The 23,336-nt window shown below is 36.7% G+C and overlaps 1 protein-coding gene and 1 non-coding gene across 5 annotated transcripts in view; one reads left to right on the top strand and one right to left on the bottom strand.

Annotated features, from left to right (window-relative positions):
* Positions 1 to 23,336, top strand: part of LOC5578960 (mitogen-activated protein kinase ERK-A) — a 364,872-nt gene that overhangs the window by 324,347 nt on the left and 17,189 nt on the right. For all 4 annotated transcript variants that reach the window (XM_021846321.1, XM_021846320.1, XM_021846318.1 and 1 more), the window contains 3 exons: positions 8,966 to 9,100; positions 17,380 to 17,496; positions 17,597 to 17,953. In XM_021846321.1, coding sequence (XP_021702013.1) covers positions 8,966 to 9,100; positions 17,380 to 17,496; positions 17,597 to 17,953 — 609 coding nt within the window. The remainder of the gene's footprint in view (positions 1 to 8,965; positions 9,101 to 17,379; positions 17,497 to 17,596; positions 17,954 to 23,336) is intronic.
* Trnak-uuu lies at positions 17,028 to 17,100 on the bottom strand. Its single transcript has one exon. It is a non-coding gene; the product is annotated as a tRNA-Lys (tRNA).

Here is a 23,336-nt window from a genome sequence, read left to right as displayed (position 1 = left end):
TCGCGTAACGCAAAAAACATTTTTTATTTTTATAGACAAAATCGGTAATGTTGCTTTCATGTTCGGATAAAATGTTTATTAAGTATTGATTTTAGTTTAATACATTCGACATTCTGCCTCACAGTGGGGTAATTTGATCCGATACTGGTCAAAATTAATTAACTGTTCCTGTGAAGCATTTTGAGGATGCCGTGCTTAGTAAAAGCGTAGATGGCGCATGAGGTCACCGTAGGAGTTTGGCTAAATTGTTGCAATAGTATTTAGAAGTTTCTGTGCAATATTTTGAGAATGTTTCCGGTACCTTCGGGTGGCGGTGCGAATAATATTGAATTTTGACACATTGATTGCATATGTTAAATAAAATTATGTAAACCTTTCAACGATGTACTTTGAAAAGTACTGCTTCGGTGAAGTCGATGAGCAGACTTTTATGGTTGTCATTGTCAGAACTAGCCGAAACTCAATAGCACAGTGGAGCTAATGAATCGGATAATTAGGCAAAATTATTCAAACGTTTCAATAAGGTAATTTAAGTTTTTTTTTCCGAAGCTATTAGAAGACCATTATAGCTTCTGAATGGTGGACTGAAAAATCTGTAGGATTGTTTTACAGTGGGGTTGTTGCACCTAGTTTTTGGGCAAACGTTTTTAACTATCCCTTTGAACTTTTTTGAAGACGATGTTTCCGACTACGTTGTCAAGGACATTAAGGACCTGCGTAGATTTGAATGATTTACTAATGGTGGAACGAAGGATACGTAATTTTGCCGCATAGTGGTGCAGTTGAACCTGAAATTAGGCCAACAATATCTAAACGCTTCCATATAATATGTTGAGGATCATGTTCCTGAAAAGTTGTTGAGGATGTTTAGGCTCTCAAAATCAACGAATTCTGTCACAAAATAGTCGTAAAATGTTTCCTTTCTTTGAAACCCTCCGCTATTTTGTAAGACGTAATTATGTGTTTTTTTTCTCTTTTTCAGAATTAGAAAGATTAGAAGTGATTTAAATCTTTTCAGAAAGGTGCCGGTCATGAATAGACACTCACATGTTGGAGAATGTTTGGCTTCAATGGTTAACAACCTGGTTTAAAGGAAAATGCGCAATATCCGTAAAATGGTCAATTAATGAAAATAATTCGAAACAACTGTAGTTTTTTTTTTTGCAAACTCATCATAATTCCTTATAACGTAAAAGATTATTGGAATTGTCCATGAGTAATCCATGGTAGTGGTCCAGTGGTGAAATGGTCCATCAGTAGTCCACAACTTTCACCAGAATATACACAAAATTAGTCGTAAAAGTCATCATGGACCGCCGTACGTCAAAAACCATAATTATAGAACACAACGTATAATTTGCATTGTTCAACTGCATAGGTATTTATAGATCATTTTTAACACCGTAGTTGAACTTATTAAAATCAATTATTATACAACATAAAGGATGGTATATAAACAAATGTCAATACATGACATACGGGAGGTTTGTAAAAAAAACTACGTGTGTCTAGGTTGATTTTAACGAGATGACCACTTTTATCATGACCACTCAGGTCTATGAACAATTCAAATTACCTATTACGTTCTATAATAAGGAATTTTGATGAGTTAGCAAAAAAACCGAAGCTGTCTTGAATTATTTTCATGAATTGATCATTTTCACGGATGTTCCGGATCTTTCGCTGGATAACTAGGTTGTTTATCATCGGAACCAAGTGTTCCCCATCTATTCCTTCACTAAACGGCACCTGTCTGACAAGATTTGGGTCACTAGCAAACAAACAAAAAACAGAGCTATTAGATCAGATTTTAGAGAAAAAACTGAAATACTCACGTCGCACAAAAACGGGGAGGGTTTCAGCGTGGCGGCACTAACTGTAAAAGCTAGTACAACTATTTCCTTCCACTAAAAGCCAAAAATTTCGGAAATCAGTTGGAGTATTGCTGAGAACGAGCATTTTGAAATTTTTTTTTGAAAATATTACTGGAGAAATTGTTGAGGGTATTCCTGGAGAAATCTCTAAATGCACTATTTAAGCAAACAATCCTTGAAGATATTCCTGGAATCCAGGGAAATACCTCCGGAGGTATTCCTGAAAATTTCCTTGGAAATATTCCTAGAGGAATCCCTAGAGATATTCCTGTGGGAAAACCTGGAAGTGTTCCAGAAGGAATCTTTGAATGATTTTCTGCAGGAATCCCTGGAAAAGTTATTGGAGAAATCACTTGAGAATTTCTATGAAATTCTCGAAAAAATGGCTTAAAGCATCGTCGAAGGAAATCCAAGAAGAGTCTTCCTAGCAGATACACACTTAGATTAAATTACTGGGGTCGGTAAAATTTTACTGGGTTTTGGAACTACCGAAAAAGTCAGTAAAATGAAAACTGTCGCCACGCGTGATTGAAAAGCAAATTTCACCATGTTTTATTTTTTATCGATATATGATATAAAAAGAAAGCTCTCTGCAAAATGTCAGTGAAAAATCTCTGTTTTTCGATTTTTGACCTTTTTTTTTTTAGTTTACTGACTTTTTCGGTAGTTCCAAAACCCAGTTATTTATACCGAACAGATTGAGTGTGTATCACAGGAAGAAACCTTGAAAATATTACTTTAAGAATCCTTGACGTATTCCTGGAGAAGTCTCTGGAGGCATTCCTAAAAGACACTCTGAAATTATTTTATAAGACTTTAGAAATACTTTCACCTAGTAGAAACTAGTTATTCCTGGAGTTAACCCTGGAGGTATTCTAGAGAAATCCTTGGAGGAGCCCAGGAGGTATTTCTGGTGGTATTTCAGGAGGAATTCTGAAAATATGTCCAAAATAATCTATAGAGGTATTTCTGGAGAAATTCCTGGTGGTATTCTTGGCGGTATTCCGGGATATACTCTTCGAAATATTTCAAGAGGTACTCCAGGAGGGATATCTGGAAATATTCCTTGAGGAATTACTCCAGATTATTCTGGGGACATCCATGGAGGTATTACTAGAAAAATCTCTGAAAGTATTCCTGAAAGAATCTTCGGAGAAATTCCTGTAAAACCCCTTGAACAATAGCAAGAGAAATTCCTGAAAGTTATCGTTACGTTTCATATCCCCCACCGAGCAGGAGCACTGCCTCTCGGTGGTGGGCAATAAATCAATTATCGTGATAGTAGTTTGCGTAGTTCGTTCATTCGTCTGCCCCTTCGGGACCAATTCAAATAACACAACGTAGGGCCTGATCGACCCTGGACGAAACATTGTAAGGAATCTTTATAAGAGTCCCTGAGAGTCTAAAGGAATATTGGAGATGTTCCCGACGAATTGCAAATTTGTGCAAAGAAAAATCCTGAAAGAATCCCTGGAATAGTTACTGAAAAATATCTGAAGAATGTTTTAGACAAATCCCTGGATAATCCTTGAAGGAGTCCCACGAGGAATTCCGGAAAGTATTCCTAGAGCAATCTTTGGAGGTATTCCTAAAATAATCGTTGAAAAAAATCTTGGATCAATCTCTGAAGATATTTCTTAATTAATCCTTGGGGATATTCCAAACGGAGTTCTTGGGGGGTTATGGAGAAATGCCTTGAAGTCATCCTAGAGGAATGCTTGGAGGTATTCTAGGAAGAACCCTTGGAGGTATTCTTGGAGGAGTTCCTGGAGATCCATGGAGGTATTACCAAGAAAATCGCTGAAAGTATTCCTGAAAGAATCTTCGGAGAAATTCCTGTAAAATCCCTTGAACAATAGCAAGAGAAATTCCTGAAAGTACCTGATGAAATTCATAAGAGATTTTTTGTAAGGAATCTTTATAAGAGTCCCTGAGAGTCTAAAGGAATATTGGAGATGTTCCCGACGGAATGCAAATTTGTGCAAAGAAAAATCCTGAAAGAATCCCTGGAATAGTTACTGAAAAATCTCTGAAGAATTTTTTAGACAAATTCCTGGATAATCCTTGAAGGAGTCCCACGAGGAATTCCGGAAAGTACTCCTAGAGCAATCTTTGGAGGTATTCCTGAAAGAATCGTTAAAGAGGATCTTGGATCAATCCCTGAAGATATTCCATAAGTAATCCTTGGGGATATTCCAAACGGAGTTCTTGGGGGGTTATGGAGAAATGCTTTGAAGCCATCCTAGATTAATGCTTGGAGGTATTCTTGGAGGAGTTCCTGGAGATATTCCTGGAGAAATCCCCCGACGTATTCCTGACGGAATTTCTGAACGTATTCCTGGAGAGATCCGGTATTTCTGAAGTAACCGCTTGAAGAATACCTTCAGGGATTCTTCTTAAAATACTTCCAAGTATTTCTCCAGAAAAAACATTAAAGGATTGCTCCAGATATACCCCACGGACTTGGGATTGCTTAAGTAATATCTTCAAGAAATGCTCCAAGAATGTCTCATATGATGCAGGATTTTTTTCAAAGATTGCACTAGGAATATTTTCAGACTCTTCAAGCTCTCGGCGATTCCTCCTATGATTTCTTTAAAAACTTTCTTATGAATTTCCTCAGGAATAAATTTCTCCAAAGATTATTTTAGAAATACTTTCAGGGATTGTGCAAGTAATACCTCCATCCATGTCCTCAGAAATCTTTCGAGTGATTCCTCAAGGAATACTTCAAGAGATCTCTTCTGGAATACCTAACTTTGGGAATACCACAAAAACTATTTCTCCAGGAATACCTCCAAGAATACCACCAGGAAGATGAAGAGGTTTTTAGAGCAATCCTTAAAGATATTGCATGGGGATATTCCAGACGGAGTTCTTGGGGATATTCCTCCAGATGCCTTGATTTATTCTTGGAGGAATCCTTGCAGTTATTCGAGGAAGAATCCCTGAAGGTATTCCTGGAGGTATTACTTTAAAAATCTCTTGACGTAATCCTGAAGGAATCGCTGAACGTATTCCTGATGGAATCTCTGGTGGTATTCCTGAAGGAATCTCTGGAGCTATTCATGGAAAGATCCTTGGAGCTATTCCTGGAAGGACCGCTGGAAGAATACCTCCAGGGATTCTTCTTGAAATACTTTCAAGTATTCCTCCAGGAAACCATTAAAGGATTTATCCAGATATACCTTCAAGGACTCGTTTAGAAATATCCCCAAGGATTAATTAAGGAATATCTTCAAGGAATGCTCTAAGATTCATTCTGGAATTTCTTCAATGATTCTTTCTGGAATTTCTCCAGAGATTGCTCCAGGAATACTTTCAGATTAGGCTCTCGGTGATTCCTCCTAGAATTTCTTCGAAATTTTTCTTATGAATTTCATCAGGAACGTTCAGAAATTTCTCCTGGATTTTTTCCAGGGATTTTAAATTTCTCCAAAGATACTTTTAGGAATACTTTTAGGGATTTTGCTAGTAATAACTCCATCCATGTCCTCAGAAATCTTTCGAGTGATTCCTCAAGGAATACTTCAAAAGATCTCTTCTGGAATACCCTTTGGAATGCCTCAAATAATATTCCTCACGGAATACCTCCACGAATACCAGCTGGAATTTCTCCACTTAGCTTAATTGGAGAGAATATTTCATTTGAAATATTTAAAGATTATATTCATAAAAAAATATGTTTTATTTTTATTAAAAATAGAAATCTTGATAAACAAAAACAATGCTAAAGAACAAACAAATCATTGAAAAAACTGCTTTTTGAAGGTTTCGGCCTAATGATCACACACCCAATAAAACATATGGTGCTGAGTCATGTTTGGTCAAAGTTCGATAGGCCGAATGGATCATCATGCCGAACATGTCATTAGGCCGAATAAGTGGAAAACGAAGAAAGAATAGCTTCTGATAAAAGAAGGAAACATTTCTGGTTTCCATTAAGTTTGAATGGATTGTACCCCGTTTGGAATGAAGTCGTTTGGCATAATGGTCGTTTGGCATAATGAGTGACTTAGAATGAATATCGGCATATTTTTAAGCTCAACACCAATGAGCCCCTAGCAAAAATTTTGGTAAGTTCTCAACAAGCGTGGTGTCGTTCAGAGATTTTCCAAGGCATGGATGTCAAAAATTTTTGTGACATTAAAGAGCATAACTAAAACTCGTGACGGGTCTGGTGGAAGATCTCCTCTGAATAATAATTTTCTTAACATCCCAGAACATAGAGTGTCTTTGAGCTTTTTTGTGATATAAGGTATTGGACAATACATTTGCAACTTTTTCGATTTTCCATACAAAATGACCAACTTTGGTAAGCTATATATCAGTTCTTTATAAACCGATTTGAATGAAATTTTGGCAGAACATCAGACATAACTTGAATTTTAACATATATTTTTGAGTGAATTTTCCAGTTTAATAGGTATTATGGTTACATCATATTTAGAAAGAACATCTTTTGTTTGAAAGAATGGTAAATTTGTGCTAAATATCAAAGTCTTCTGTACAAAAATTTATTCAAATAGCGAAACTCAAAAGAAGAATTAATATTTGATAGGAGGTTCATTTCTAGATAAACAATAAAATACTATTGGCAATAACTTTCTTTATATACTTTAGTTTATTCAAGAGCATATGATTGTTGAATAAAGTGTCATTTTGTATCAATTGACTCCAAAATAAGCCTGAAGTCGTCAAAGGGATTCAATTGGAACGTAGAAACGAATGTCATCTTAAGAAATCCTTGGTTGCAGACTTTATGCCAAATGACCTACCACCAGAATAACCAATGTTGGAGCAAATGTCGAATAAAATTATAAAAAATCGTTGAAATCTTATCTGGCTACGATTAGTACTTTGTATGATTATGTAGAAATAGGTTAAATTTATTAGGGGTTCTCTTAAGCCAAGTGGTTAGAGTCCGCGGCCACAAAGCAAAGCCATGCTGAAGGTGTCTGGGTTCGATTCCCAGTCAGGATCTTTTCGTAATGAAAATTTCCTTGACTTCCCTGGGCATACAGGGTACAGTATCATCGTACCTGCCTAACGATATACGAATGCGAAAATGGCAACTTTGAAATTGAAATCTATCAGTTAATAAATGTGGAATTGCTCATTGAACACTATGCTGAGAAGCAGGCTCTGTCCCAGTGGGGACGTAATTCCAAGAAGAAGACATGGAACTTCATACTTTAAAAAAATCAATGAACATCATAATTCATTTCATTATACCAGAAAGTCGCACTGCAGTCTAATGACGTCATTGCTTTACTCCAGAAAATCTGCCGAAAATTTTAAATTAAAATCGAAAGAAGCGAAAATTTCATCCATCACTTTCCCGAACCGGCTCAGAATTCCTTGCGTATTATTAACAATTCATGACAGGCTTCGTTTCGCAGCATTCAAAAGAAAATGTATTCGCTACTTGCTGCTTGCCCGACCGACAAAGAAACTCCCGGAATTGTGCCCAGCTTGGAAGCAAAACCGGAAGGCAGAGCACCAGTCCCTACTTGCATCGTTTGATTTAATTAAATTGCTGTCGGCAGCATCTCGTCCAAACCAGCTACCGGGCAAGCCGTGTTCATTTCGTTATTGTGGGCCATGGGCGGTTTTTGAATGGGGATAAAAATAATCATGCTCGAGAGACAGGATAACCATCACTACTTTATTCAAAAACTGCCAATAATGTAATTCTAAACAAGCAATAATTTCGAGTAAATCAATTGAAAACTCCAAAATATCATTTAAAAACATGTTGTTTGGCTAATCGCACTTTAAGATGATATAGTTTAATTTTTTAGGTGAAAATTTTTATTATTCTTTTTATTGATTATTTACAGTTTGTTATATGAACATCGATTGATTGTTATTGCTATTTTAAAATGTATCATTCCTTATTTTATCGATTATCCGGTTGTAAATATATTTTGAGTACTATTTTGACTTATTGATGGCTAGAAATGCTCTAATTATTGCTAATGTCTAACGAATGTTCCCCTTCTTTAAATGCTTCTTAATTTAGCTGCCGTTTTTTTTTTTCAAATGTTTCCGACTTTCAGGATAGTCCAGACTGACTGGCACTTCGTCACTGTCTCTGAAAGTACCACACTAATGGCGCAATGTGGAGCAATTGAGTTACTCATTTCTAACGCCCACCATAGCTGCACCGATAGAAGAATGGCAGCAACTCTTTACACATTTCGTTTATTTAGCGGTAAAAAGGGAAATTTCCAGACGATTGTAATTCAACATCTGACAAGCAGGTATGCGAAATATTCCTGGTGCTTTCCTTTAAAGCTGAGAAAGGCGAATTTTCAGCCAGGGAATCACCTTAATTGGAATCATAATAATTTGTGCCCTTGGGGGCCTGTGCCCTGTCGCTGATTAGTTATCTGGAAAGGAAAGGAGCTTTGTTCTAATAGAAACTACGGTTTCATTACAGCGCCTATGATTTTAGATGAGAGCGTCTGAAGATGACGGCAATGCTTGGGCTGGAAATGAGACGATAAAGTTGATAATTATAATACGAACATAACGGGCGTAATTGGATTTGGATGAGGCATCACGGGATATATTACTGACGGATACAGGGCGACCTTATAGCAAATTGTAAATCCCACCGAAGATTTAAATTTACGACGTGAAAAGCTTCGCTGATTTCCCCAGAAATTTGAACGGTTATGATTTTATACTTCCTTCCTCTCGGAAATTGATCAGAAAAATGGCTTAAGTGTCGAGCAAACGGCAGTTGATGTTGGCAAAATAAGCAACTTTAACAGCCTAAATAGAAATTATCGCTTAAATTTACACTGTCAACTTAATCCATGTCGTTTCTCTATGTTTCAGTTTTTCACGCGAAAGTGTATACCTTTTTCACCTGAAAGCAGGCTCGAAACAAACGACCCATTCTCACCAACAGCTGTGACCTTCGATGCTAATGATGCAATTATTTTCAGTTACCCTGCCTTTCCCATTTTTCACATTTTCCCTCCATAGCAACCAAAAGTCCAACATTACCGAACTACTAAACACCACACAGAGGAGGCATAGGTACTGATGTGATTCATTTGTTCTCTTTTTTCCCACAGAGACTTAGTAACGATCATATCTGCTATTTCCTGTACCAAATTCTGCGCGGTCTCAAATACATCCACTCGGCGAACGTGCTCCACCGGGATCTGAAACCGAGCAACCTGCTGCTGAATACGACTTGTGATTTAAAGGTGAGTAACCGGGGGTTTGGAAACAGGGGTTGTAACTCGCAATTGTGTTCATTGGGGTGACCCATAATCATCAAAGTGCCAAAATTTGTTCATTTAGAGCCACAAAAGTGGAAGAATTTCCTTTAAAATCTTGTGAGATTTTTACTTCAAATCCTGAGAGGATTTTCTTTGAAATTTTGAAAGGATTTACTTTGAAATCCTGCAAGGATTTTCTTCGAAATACTGCTAAGATTTCCTTTGAAATCCTGCTAGGATTTTCATCGAAATTTTGCAGGAATTTTCTTCGAAACCCTGCAAGGATTTTTTCTCGAAAATTTTAAAAGATTTTCTTCAAAATCCTGAAAGGGTTTTTCCTCGGGATCCTGACACAGTTTTCTTCGAAATCCTGAAAAAAATCTCTTCGAAATCCTGAAAGGATTTTCTTCGAAATACTGAGAGGATTTTCTTCGGAATCCTGAGAGGATTTTCTTCGAAATCCTGAAAGGATTTTGCTCGAAATCCTGACAGGATTTTCTTTGAAATCCTGAAAAAAATTTCATTCCAAATACTGACAGGATTTTCTTCGAAATCCTGGAAGGATTTTTTTCGAAGTCCTGTGATGAATATCTTTGAAATCCTGTGAGGATTTTCATCGAAATCCTGAAAGGATTTTCTTTGAAGTCCTGAAAGCAATTTTTTTGAATACCTGACAGGATTTTCTTCGAAATCTTTAAAGGATTTTCTTCAAAATCCTGAGAGGATTTTCTTCGAAATCCTATGAGGATTTTCTTCGAAGTCCTGTGAGGAATATCTTTGCAATCCTGTAAGGATTTTCTTTGAAATACTGAAAGGATTTTTTTTTCAAAATCCTGAAAGGATTGTATTTAAAATCCTGTAAGAATTTCTTTCGAAATCTTGGCAGGATTTCCTTCTAAGTCCTGGAAGCAATTCTTTGAATACCTGACAGGATTTTCTTTGAAATCCTGACAGGATTTTCTCCGAAATCTTGACAGGATTATCTCCGAAATCCTGACAGGATTTTCTTCGAAATCCTGAAAGGATTTTCTTCGAAATTCATGTGAGGAATATCTTTGAAATCCTGTGAAATCTTGAGAGGATTTTCTTCGAATTCCTGTGAGGAATATCTTTGAAATCCTGTGAGGGTTTTCTTCGAAATCCTGAAAGGATTTTCTTCGAAATCCTGACAGAATTTTTTTCGAAGAACTGAAAGCAATTCTTTGAATACCTCACAGGATTTTCTTCGAAATCCTGAAAAATTTTTCTTCAAAATCCTGATTTTCTTCGAAATTCTGAAAGGATTTTTTTTGAAACCCTTACAAGATTTTCTACGAAATTCTGACAGGATTTTCTCCGAAATCCTGACAGGATTATATCCCACATCCTGACAGGATTTTCTCCGAAATTCTGACTGGATTTTTTCCGAAAGTCTGATAGGATTTTTTTTCCGAAAGTCTGACAAGATTTACTCCGAAATCCTGACAGGATTTTCTTCGATATCCTGACAGGATTTTCTACGAAATCCTGACAGTATTTTCTTTGGAATCCTGACAGGATTTTTCTTTGAAAACCTACGAGGATTTTGTTTGAAATCCTGCGAGGATTTTATTTGAAATCCTGCGGGTATTTTCTTTAAAATCCTGCGAGGATTTTCTTCGAAACCCAGCGAGGATTTTCTTTGAAATCCTGCAAGGATTTTCTTCGAAATCCTGGAAGGATTTTGTTCGAATTCCTGGAAGGATTTTGTTCGAATTCCAGGAAAGATTTTCTTCGAAATCCTGGAAGGATTCTCTTCGAAATTCGAAATTCTGCGAGAATTTTCTTCCAAATCTTGCGAGGATTTTCTTCGAAATCCTGCGAGGATTTTCTTCGAAATCCTGCGAGGATTTTCTTCAAAATCCTGTGAGGATTTTCTTCGAAATCCTGGAAGGATTTTGTTAGAATTTTTAAAATGATTTTCTTCGAAATCCTGGAAGGATTTGCTTCGAAATCCTGAAAGGATTTTCTTCGAATTTTTGAAAGGATTATCTTTGAAATCCTGCGAGGATTCTCTTCGAAATACTGGAAAAATTTTGTTCGAATTCCTGGAAGGATTTTCTTTGAAATCCTGCGAGGATTTTCATCGAAATCCTGCTAGGATTTTCTTCGAAGGCCTGCGAGGATTTTCATCAAAATCCTGCGAGGATTTTCTTCGAAATCCTGGAAGGAATTTCTTCGAAATCCTAGAAGGATTTTCTTCGAAATCCTGGAAGGATTTTCTTTGAAATCCTGGAAAGATTTTCTTCGAAATCCTGGAGCGATTTTCTTAGAAATCCTGAAAGGATTTTCTTCGAAATCCTGAAAGGATTTTCTTCGAAATCCTGAAAGGATTTTCTTCGAAATCCTGAAAGTATTTTCTTCGAAATCCTGAAAGGATTTTTTTCGAAATCCTGCGAGGATTTTCTTCCAAATCCTGCGATGACTTTCTTCGAAATCCTGCGATGATTTTCGAATTCCAGGAAGGATTTTCTTCGAAATCCTGGAATTATTTTTGCTCGAAATCCTGCTTGAAATCCTGGAAATATTTTTAGGATTGTTGTTTGAAATCCTGCGAGGATTTTTGATCGATTTCCTAAAAGGATTTTTGTTCGAAATCCTAGAAGAATTTTCTTCAAAATCCTGGAAGGATTTTCTTCGAAATCCTGAAAGGATTTTCTTCGATATCCTGGAAGGGTTTTCTTCGAAATTCTGGAAGGATTTTCTTCGAAATCCTGGAATTATTTTTGTTCGAAATCCTGGAAAGATTTTTGCTCGAAATCCTGGAAGGATTTTTGTTCGAAATACTCTAAAGATTTTTGTTAGAAATCCTGGAAGGATTTTTGTTCTAAATCCTGAAAGGATTTTCTTCGGAATCCTAGAAGAATTCTCTTCAAAATCCTGGAAGAGATTTTCTTCGAAATTTTGGATGGATTGTCTACGAGATCCTGGAAGGATTTTGTTTGATATCCTGGAAGGATTTTCTTCGAAATTCTGAAAGGATTTTCTCCTAAATTCTAAAAGGATTGTCTTTAAATCTTGAGAGGGGTTTCTTCGAAATCCTGAGAAAAGTTTCTTCGAAATCCTGGAAGGATTTTCTTCAAAATCCTGGAAGGATTTTCTACGAAATCCTGGTAGGATTTTTTTCGAAATCCTGGAAGGAATTTCTTCGAAATCCTAGAAGGATTTTCTTCGAAATCCTGGAAGGATTTTCTTTGAAATCCTGGAAAGATTTTCTTCGAAATCCTGGAGCGATTTTCTTAGAAATCCTGAAAGTATTTTCTTCGAAATCCTGAAAGGATTTTCTTCGAAATCCTGAAAGGATTTTTTTCGAAATCCTGCGAGGATTTTCTTCCAAATCCTGCGATGACTTTCTTCGAACTCCTGCGATGATTTTCGAATTCCAGGAAGGATTTTCTTCGAAATCCTGGAATTATTTTTGCTCGAAATCCTGCTTGAAATCCTGGAAATATTTTTAGGATTGTTGTTTGAAATCCTGCGAGGATTTTTGATCGATTTCCTAAAAGGATTTTTGTTCGAAATCCTAGAAGAATTTTCTTCAAAATCCTGGAAGGATTTTCATCGAAATCCTGAAAGGATTTTCTTCGATATCCTGGAAGGGTTTTCTTCGAAATTCTGGAAGGATTTTCTTCGAAATCCTGGAATTATTTTTGTTCGAAATCCTTGAATGATTTTTGCTCGAAATCCTGGAAAGATTTTTATTCGAAATCCTGGAAGGATTTTTGTTCGAAATACTCTAAGGATTTTTGTTAGAAATCCTGGAAGGATTTTTGTTCTAAATCCTGAAAGGATTTTCTTCGGAATCCTAGAAGAATTCTCTTCAAAATCCTGGAAGAGATTTTCTTCGAAATTTTGGATGGATTGTCTACGAGATCCTGGAAGGATTTTCTTTGACATCCTGGAAGGATTTTCTTCGAAATTCTGAAAGGATTTTCTCCTAAATTCTAAAAGGATTGTCTTTGAAATCTTGAGAGGGGTTTCTTCGAAATCCTAAGAAAAGTGTCTTCGAAATCCTAGAAGGATTTTCTTCGAAATCCTGGAAGGATTTTCTACGAAATCCTGGAAGGATTTTTTTCGAAATCCTTGTAGGATTTTCTTCGAAATCCTGGAAGGATTTTCTTCGAAATCCTGGAAGGATTTTCTTCGAAATCCTGGAAGGATTTTCTTCGAAATCCTGGAAGGATTTTCTTCGAAATCCTGGAAGGATTTTCTTCGAAATCCTGGAAGGATTTTCTTCGAAATCCTGGAAGGATTTTCTTCGAAATCCTGGAAGGATTTTCTTCGAAATCCTGGAAGGATTTTCTTCGAAATCCTGGAAGGATTTTCTTCGAAATCCTGGAAGGATTTTCTTCGAAATCCTGGAAGGATTTTCTTCGAAATCCTGGAAGGATTTTCTTCGAAATCCTGGAAGGATTTTCTTCGAAATCCTGGAAGGATTTTCTTCGAAATCCTGGAAGGATTTTCTTCGAAATCCTGGAAGGATTTTCTTCGAAATCCTGGAAGGATTTTCTTCGAAATCCTGGAAGGATTTTCTTCGAAATCCTGGAAGGATTTTCTTCGAAATCCTGGAAGGATTTTCTTCGAAATCCTGGAAGGATTTTCTTCGAATCCTGGAAGGATTTCGAATCCTGGAAGGATTTTCTTCGAAATCCTGGAAGGATTTTCTTCGAAATCCTGGAAGGATTTTCTTCGAAATCCTGGAAGGATTTTCTTCGAAATCCTGGAAGGATTTTCTTCGAAATCCTGGTAGGATTTTCTTCGAAATCCTGGAAGGATTTTCTTCGAAATCCTGGAAGGATTTTCTTCGAAATCCTGGAAGGATTTTCTTCGAAATCCTGGAAGGATTTTCTTCGAAATCCTGGAAGGATTTTCTTCGAAATCCTGGTAGGATTTTCTTCGAAATCCTGGAAGGATTTTCTTCGAAATCCTGGAAGGATTTTCTTCGAAATCCTGGAAGGATTTTCTTCGAAATCCTGGAAGGATTTTCTTCGAAATCCTGGAAGGATTTTCTTCGAAATCCTGGAAGGATTTTCTTCGAAATCCTGGAAGGATTTTCTTCGAAATCCTGGAAGGATTTTCTTCGAAATCCTGGAAGGATTTTCTTCGAAATCCTGGAAGGATTTTCTTCGAAATCCTGGAAGGATTTTCTTCGAAATCCTGGAAGGATTTTCTTCGAAATCCTGGAAGGATTTTCTTCGAAATCCTGGAAGGATTTTCTTCGAAATCCTGGAAGGATTTTCTTCGAAATCCTGGAAGGATTTTCTTCGAAATCCTGGAAGGATTTTCTTCGAAATCCTGGAAGGATTTTCTTCGAAATCCTGGAAGGATTTTCTTCGAAATCCTGGAAGGATTTTCTTCGAAATCCTGGAAGGATTTTCTTCGAAATCCTGGAAGGATTTTCTTCGAAATCCTGGAAGAATTTTCTTCGAAATCCTTTGAGAATTTTCTTCGAAATCCTGGAAGGATTTGCTTCGAATTCCTGGAAGGATTTTCTTCGAAATCCTGCGAGGATTTTTTTCGAAATACTGCGAGGATTTTCTTCGAAATCCTGCGAGAATTCCCTTCGATTTCCAGGAAGGATTTTCTTCCAAATCCTGGTAGGATTTTCTTCCAAATCCTGCTAGGATTTTCTTCCAAATCCTGGTAGGATTTTCTTCGAAATCCTGGAAGGATTTTCTTCGATATCCTGGAAGGATTTTCTTCGAAATCCTGGAAGGATTTTCTTCGAAATCCTGGAAGGATTTTCATCGAAATCCTGGAAGGATTTTCTTCGAAATCCTGCGAGTATTTTCTTCGAAATCCCGCGAGGATTTTCGAATTTCAGGAAGGATTTTCTTTGAAATCCTGGAAGGATTTTCTTCGAATTCATGGAAGGATTTTCTTCTAAATCCTGGAAGGATTTTCTTCGAAATCCTGGAAGGATTTGCTTCGAAATCCTGGAAGGATTTTCTTCGAATTGTTTGTTCGAAATCCTGGAAGGATTTTTGTTCGAAATACTTTCAGAATTGTTGTTCGAAATCTTGGAAGGATTTTTGATCGAAATCCTGAAACCCTGAAAGGATTTTCTTCGAAATCCTGGAAGGATTTTCTTTGAAATCCTGGAAGGATTTTCTTCGAAATCCTGGAAGGATTTTCTTCGAAATCCTGGAAGGATTTTCTTCGAAATCCTGGAAGGATTTTCTTCGAAATCCTGGAAGGATTTTCTTCGAAATCCTGGAAGGATTTTCTTCGAAATCCTGGAAGGATTTTCTTCGAAATCCTGGAAGGATTTTCTTCGAAATCCTGGAAGGATTTTCTTCGAAATCCTGGAAGGATTTTCTTCGAAATCCTGGAAGGATTTTCTTCGAAATCCTGGAAGGATTTTCTTCGAAATCCTGGAAGGAATTTTTCCAAATTCTGGAAGGATTTTCTTCGAAATCCTGGAAGGATTTTCTTCGAAAGCCTGGAAGGATTTTCTTCGAAATCCTGGAAGGATTTTCTTCGAAATCCTGGAAGGATTTTCTTCGAAATCCTGGAAGGATTTTCTTCGAAATCCTGGAAGGATTTTCTTCGAAATCCTGGAAGGATTTTCTTCGAAATCCTGGAAGGATTTTCTTCGAAATCCTTTGAGAATTTTCTTCGAAATCCTGGAAGGATTTTCTTCGAATTCTTGGAAGGATTTTCTTCGAAATCCTGCGAGGATTTTCTTCGAAATCCTGCGAGGATTTTTTTCGAAATCCTGCGAGGATTTTCTTCGAAATCCTGCGAGAATTCCCTTCGATTTCCAGGAAGGATTTTCTTCCAAATCCTGGTAGGATTTTCTTCCAAATCCTGCTAGGATTTTCTTCCAAATCCTGGTAGGATTTTCTTCGAAATCCTGGAAGGATTTTCTTCGATATCCTGGAAGGATTTTCTTCGATATCCTGGAAGGATTTTCTTCGATATCCTGGAAGGATTTTCTTCGAAATCCTGGAAGGATTTTCATCGAAATCCTGGAAGGATTTTCTTCGAAATCCTGCGAGTATTTTCTTCGAAATCCTGCGAGGATTTTCGAATTTCAGGAAGGATTTTCTTTGAAATCCTGGAAGGATTTTCTTCGAATTCATGGAAGGATTTTCTTCTAAATCCTGGAAGGATTTTCTTCGAAATCCTGGAAGGATTTGCTTCGAAATCCTGGAAGGATTTTCTTCGAATTGTTTGTTCGAAATCCTGGAAGGATTTTTGTTCGAAATACTTTCAGAATTGTTGTTCGAAATCTTGGAAGGATTTTTGATCGAAATCCTGAAAGGATTTTTGTTCGAAATCCTTAAAGGACTTTCTTCGGAATCCTAGAAGAATTTTCTTCAAAATCCTGGAAGGATTTTCTTCGAAATCCAGGAAGGATTTTCTTCGAAATCCTGGAAGAATTTTCTTCAAAACCCTGGAAGGATTTTCTTCGAAATCCTGGAAGGATTTTCTTCGAAATCCTGGAAGGATTTTCTTCGAAATCCTGGAAGGATTTTCTTTGAAATCCTGGAAGGATTTTCTTTGAAATCCTGGAAATCCTTGACAAGATTTTCTTCGAAATCAGGACAGGATGTTCCTCGAAATCCGGACAGGATTTTCCTCGAAATCCTGACAAAACTTTTCTCGAAATCCTGACAGGATTTTCTTCGAAATCCTGACAAAATTTTCCTCGAAATCCTGACAGAATTTTCCTTGAAATCCCGACCGGATTTTCTTAGAAATACTGACAGGTTTTTTTTTCGAAATCTTGACAGAATTTTCCTCGAAATACTGACAGGATTTTCCTCGAAATCCGGAGACGATTTTCCTGGAAATCGGGACAGGATTTTCTTAAAAATCCTTACTGAATTTTCTACGAAATCCTCAAAGGATAGATTTAAAGAAATCCATCAAATATTAAAAAAATAGTCGCCCGGATAGGGACTTGAACCCTAGACCGTTGGATTAAAAGTCCAACGCTCTACCGACTGAGCTACCCGGGCTCCGTAGTTTTTGAATCAGCATATTCCATCGCAGTGATATTTTCGTTTATTTTGCGTCGAAATCATCTCTAATGATGATGGTCATCTGCTTAAATGATTCACCCGTTTATACACTGTACAATAAATTCCAATGTAGCTGAAACAATGTGTGTACCGAGTGGATTAGTAGCTACCAGAATCAGAAATGCTTCCAGTCATTAATGTGTAATCGCAATCATTGTGCCGGCCGCTCTGATTCATTCATTATCAACTTTGTTATTTGTTCTTGTTTGCTCGCAGATTTGTGATTTCGGTCTCGCACGAGTGGCTGACCCGGAACATGACCACACCGGCTTCCTGACGGAGTACGTTGCCACTAGATGGTACCGAGCGCCGGAAATCATGCTCAATTCCAAGGTAAGAGAATACACAATTAGGCTTGTCCCCATTTGTCAAAAGTTCTGGTTACCCGCCCCTCAAATTTTAACTAACCGATTGCCCCCTATTCCTTCCGCAGGGTTACACCAAATCGATCGACATCTGGTCGGTGGGCTGCATACTGGCGGAGATGCTCAGCAACCGGCCCATCTTCCCCGGCAAGCACTACCTGGACCAGCTGAACCACATCCTGGGCGTGCTGGGTTCGCCCTCCCAGGAGGACCTCGAGTGCATCATCAACGAGAAGGCCCGCAGCTACCTGCAGTCGTTGCCGTACAAACCGAAGGTCCCGTGGTCCCGGTTGTTCCCCAATGCCGACTCGAATGCGCTGGACCTGCTCGGCAAGATGCTCACCTTCAACCCGCATAACCGAATTTCGGTCGAGGAAGCCCTGGCGCATCCGTACCTCGAGCAGTACTACGATCCCGCCGATGAGGTAATTGTTCTGAATTTTCGCTTGCCTGGGAGAGAAATGGGGGATATGTCGAGATATGTGATTCATAATTATGCTCGTTGCTCCGGTTGCCACAGTGGTTCGAGGGCGGCCAGAACCTCAAAATTGAATTTTGTTTCTCATTGTCGGTAGTTTAAGATTCTGGCCGACATTTGTTCTAGATCCAACCACTGTGGGTTGGTTTCATACACTGAGGAAAGCAAACGTACGACTGTCATAAGATTTGCTTATGGAATTACGACACAAGAAAAATCTTTGAAATTCATAAGACCATCGTATGGTTTTCGGCAGATGTTGTTTCCATAATACACTTCGAAGGAATTTCGTAAGATGATCTTATGAACCATCATTGACTTGATAACAAAATCCATAGATAGTCTTATGAATTACGTTCTGAACCATTCTTGGTTCCATAAGACTGTCTTGTGTAATTTGAGCTTTAGATTATACATTTCAATGAATGAATAATACTAATCCGCGTTGAAAAATAGGTTAACCAACTAGGGAAAATCAAATTTTCATCCATTTTGTCACGCCGCAATTCGATCAAAGCCCTTTACTGTAAGCATTAGAATCGATTTGCGATACACAAAAATGGCTGAAAATTCGATTTTCTCTAGTTGGCTAACCTATTTTGAACGCAAAGTATATCATAGCAGCGAAACATTATTGAGAAAACCTGTGAAGAACGCCTGAATTGTCGCAGGTTTACGTTAGGGGCGGATTAATGGATGAGGGGGGTTTGTGATTTCTTACGCGTCATACAAATTGTTTTGAATTTTCATTCCCAAATCTTATTGTTTGGATCCAATTCCTTAATCTATTCGCAAGAAAGTGTTAGTTACAGCGGAATTGATGATAAATAGAAAATATTTACCCTTTGATGCATTAAAAACGGAGTCAGCCAACGACAAATCAGCAAACACGACCATTTCGGAAGCCATATTGAATTTCTGATAGTGAAATGAGAAAATTTGCCTCACGTGGTTCTTCACAATGATGAGCAATGGGGTTCATAAGCGTTCTTATGACATTGATAATTGTTTGTTATGAAAAAAATACACTTGTCTTATGAATCTCAATCTCGTCGAATGAAATACACAAGTGTCTTATGAACCAACAAAAAAATAATAAAAAACGCGTTCATTAGTGTGATCTTATGAAAATCATGCGAGATTTTTGCCTCAGTGTACGAAAGCATATGGAAGCAGCGTGTCGTTCCAAAGATGCGCTTCTTGGTTGGAGGGTTGCCATACTTTCTCGGATTCAAAGTGGCACATATTCCTAACAAATCTGACTACCCTATATTTGGTTGCCACAGCAGTGCAAGAGCAGCTTGACGTCGGAACGTAAAGTGATGGCGTCTAATAGTGAGAGAGAAAGAGCTTTTAAAAGGGTGCTTCGTTTTGCGACTTCCGCTCCGATAAGCCCCGATAATGATGACAGATGATTTGATGCATTGGGGAAAGCCATGGATGGGTTGGAACTTGGAAATGCATCCAGTGGTAGCTTCCACACAATTGGGAATGATTCCTATGGCGTTTGGCGCCATTGCTTTCGAACTAGAATGGAATGATATAATATAATATTTGATAGTTACAAATTGCTGTTTCAAACTTATGTGGTGAATATCGAAAATAACAATAATTTGAGCATCGAATTATTTTTTTTTTAATTACAGTTTTTATAAATGATGTTTTTACGGCATAACTATTTTGTAATCCATGAAATTGATCTATCATAACTCGAACTCCATTACCACGCACATTTATAAATTCTGTTCCAATGGTAGTGTGAATCCAGTAAAAGTGGTAGAGCGGTTTATAGCGTGTTACAGGCAATTTTTATTCATGTGTGTATCTTTCTAGCACGATCCTTGTTATCTGACAATCAATTAGTCAAAGAATCAATCCAGTAAATTTCCATCAAATAATTAAAAACTAGCCGGGATAGGGACTTGCACAGTCCAACGCTCTACCGACTGAGCTATCCGGGCTTCATGGTTTTCAAAACAGCACATTCCATCACAGTGATACTTTCGTTTGCTTTGCGTCAAAATCATTTCTAATGATGCCCAGCTGCCCAAATGATTCACTCATTTACAGACTGTACAATAAATTCCAATGTAGCTGAAACAATGTGTGTACCGAGTGATTTCTTTAGAAATCTTGACAACACAGCGGATCAAAATTAACATTTTTGCGTGTCCCAAATATAGAATTATGTATCTCCAGTAACTTTGGGGTGTCTTAATCCAGGTGCCGTTGTCAGGAATGTTCCAGCACGACAGCATTGGCGTAGTTAGGTTTTTTTTTCTGGAGGGGGCTTAGGGGGGGGGCTAGCCAATACAGAAGTAATGCCGGTCGCAATAATCAAGATGTTCACTAATCTCGAAGTTGAACAGATTTTTTTTGATTATTTGTTATTTTGTCTCAATTCACAGCATATCAATGATATTTGTGAATTTTTATCTTCGCTACCGGAAAGATTCAATCTTTTTGTAATCCAGTTGAAAATTCTTCTACAATTTTAGCAAAAAAAAAAACACACAAGGAATGTCCTTTTTGCTTCATCCACGAATTTTCAAGGTATTCAACCATGTGCTTGCAGGAGATTTCTCTGAGAATTCTTACTGGAATTTCTTCTTGAATTATTTTCGTACTTCTCAGTGCTTTCTCCAAGAACCCTTTTTTTCATTTTTCACTGAGTTTGTCCTGAGGATTCCACGAATTATCATTCCCAGACTTTTTGATCTCACCAGAAAATTTCTCGAAAAATCTCTATCGAATTACATAAAAAATCTCTTGAAGAATTCCATCAGACAATTGATTAGAAATTCTTTTTATCATTTCTCCTGGAATGCCCTCTACGCAGCAAAAAATATTCAGACTTTCTGAAATAAATGAAATGATTTTTCTAGGTGTTACTCTAAGGGTTCCTTGTAATACTCCACAAGAAATTCATGAACAGTTAAAAAGAGTTTAATTGGGAAAATATTATTCATGATTTCTCAAAGGAGTTCTTCGCAGATCAATTTGAATTTTTTTTTTACAGATTATTTTTTTTTTGATTTCTTTAAAATCAAAGATCAACATCCTGCATTCTTTTAAAACACTTGAAAACATAACTACAGTGCTGTTCTGAATAATAGCAGCGCATGTCGATTTTCATACAAAATGCTCAACTTTGACATGCTGTAGTTTTGTTCCCTTTCAAGCAATCGAGTTGAAATTTTCTCCACAGAACTACAAATATGCCCAATTTTGTAAACACAAAATTTCAAAATTTTCTAAGCCCCTGCCGGAAAGTGAGATACTAGGTGAAATTGTTCGAAAAAATAGCAGTTTTAAAAATTTGAATTTCGGCTTGATATTATAGTTTTAAATTGTATATCACTTACCATTGGAACAATCTCCTCCTACTTATCGTACCTACACCTAAACCGAAAATGTTTAAAATATTTGTAGAAGAAAAATTTTAAAATGAAAAACTGCTATTTTTTCGAAAAATTTCACCTAGTGTCTCACTTTTCGGCAGGGACTCAGAAAAAACTGAAATTTTGTAGTTACAAAATTGATCATATTTGTAGTTCTGTGGAGAAAATTTCAGCTCGATTGCTTGAAAGGGAGCAAAACTACAGCATGTCAAAGTTGAGCATTTTGTATGAAAATCGACATGCGCTGCTATTATTCAGAACAGCACTGTATTTCTTAAAAATTATAAAAAATGCCTAACTAAAAAATGTTAAAAGAATTCTAAAATTCCAATAAAGTTCCCAGCGGAATACGTTCATCTTTTCTTTCATAAACTTTTCCGCGAAAATACTCAAAGATTTCCGGAGTAATTTTTTCAGGGATTTCTTAGTGAATTATATTATTATTTTGCTGAAATTCTTCCGATAAATCTAATATTTTCCTGAGATTTTTTTTATTTAAGGTGAAGATGGATCGAAGCCAAACTTCAAATTTTCAAGAGCACGGATCTGGAGAAACAAACTTCCGTTTAAGCTGAAAATTTAATCGATTGGTCACTAGCTGGTGGTGTCTAAACGATTCTCAAAAAGTTTCTTCAGGAGTTCCATAAAGTATTCTATCTAATCCTAGAAATAATTCCAATTTTTTATCCAAATTGTAATCTCAGGATTCTTCCATAAACAACATTCAAATACTACTCCAGGAAAATCTCAATATATTTTAAGGGATTTCTTTACAAATTCCTATACGAATCACTCCATATCAGTTTTCTAAAGAGATAAGGTTCAAAAGAACTTGGTTGGTATTTTTTTTGAAAAATTGCAGCTTATACAATGCGGACAAAATAATAAATTCCTGTCTTAAAATTCAAGAATTACTTGTTGACAATATAGCTCATAGAAAAGCTTAAGTGCTCCTTTCAGGATTTACTACAATAATTTTTGTTCTTTTGTCTTATAAAATAGAAAACCGATGGAAATTTTACTGACAGTATTTGTAATTAAAATCTTAGATAATATTTTGTGTGAACTCCGAAGTTTCGTGTGAATATATTGATGTAAAACCCATTTTTTTCCTACCATCATAAATTACATACAAACTTTTTTGAAGAGTCTATGATCGATTATTTTGTAGTACTATAGAAGTTCATTTTTAAATTTTCCTGATGGACTTTCAGAAATCAGGAACCATACATAAAACAATTCTACATTTTTTCAAAAGTTCTTTAATTTATCTTTTTTTAGATTTTTCAACATGTTTGTTTTTTGGAGCATGGAAAGATTTTTGTACGAAGTTCCTCAAAGCGTCGTGCAAAGGAAGGAGAAACAACAAAATATTGAAGCAGTTAGAACAACAGATTGGCATTGGTACAATGGACAATAATTTATAATCTTTTCTCTAGAGGTAAATAACAGGATAGGAAACCTCTCTAATGTATTTACAAACAAAATAAGTTACTCAAGAAGTTCCATCAGCATCTTCTTTAGAAAGTATCATTGAAATGTATCCTTCCTTAACTTCTGGTTTTCTAGTATTGTGCCAGAAAGCCTCTAAAATTTCCAATTATCGTACACAAATTCAAACCAAGAATATGGATTCTGACAATACTTGGTAAAATTGTGTCTAAAGAAGTGTTTTAAGTTCAATACAAATTTCTTTCTAAATATCCTAATAAATACTTCCCACTTTCCCAGATACTTTGCTACATGTTTCTCTACAGGTTCCTTTCCGCTATGCTAATCCCGGAAGCAAAAGTTTTCCTGGAGTTTAAAAAAAAAACATCTGAAGGTTCGAAAGCAAGAAACATTTCAAAAAAGTGTTTCTTTCCAATTCTTAAATAATCCTGGGATTTGAAGCAAACTTTCTAGAAAAAAAACATAGAAGAAGTTTTG

The sequence above is a fragment of the Aedes aegypti genome, chromosome 2 (assembly GCF_002204515.2).
Source record: "Aedes aegypti strain LVP_AGWG chromosome 2, AaegL5.0 Primary Assembly, whole genome shotgun sequence".
NCBI classification, from domain to species: domain Eukaryota; kingdom Metazoa; phylum Arthropoda; class Insecta; order Diptera; family Culicidae; genus Aedes; species Aedes aegypti.
The sequence above is the reverse complement of the archived record's forward strand: the minus strand, read 5'-3'. Positions and strand labels throughout refer to the sequence as shown.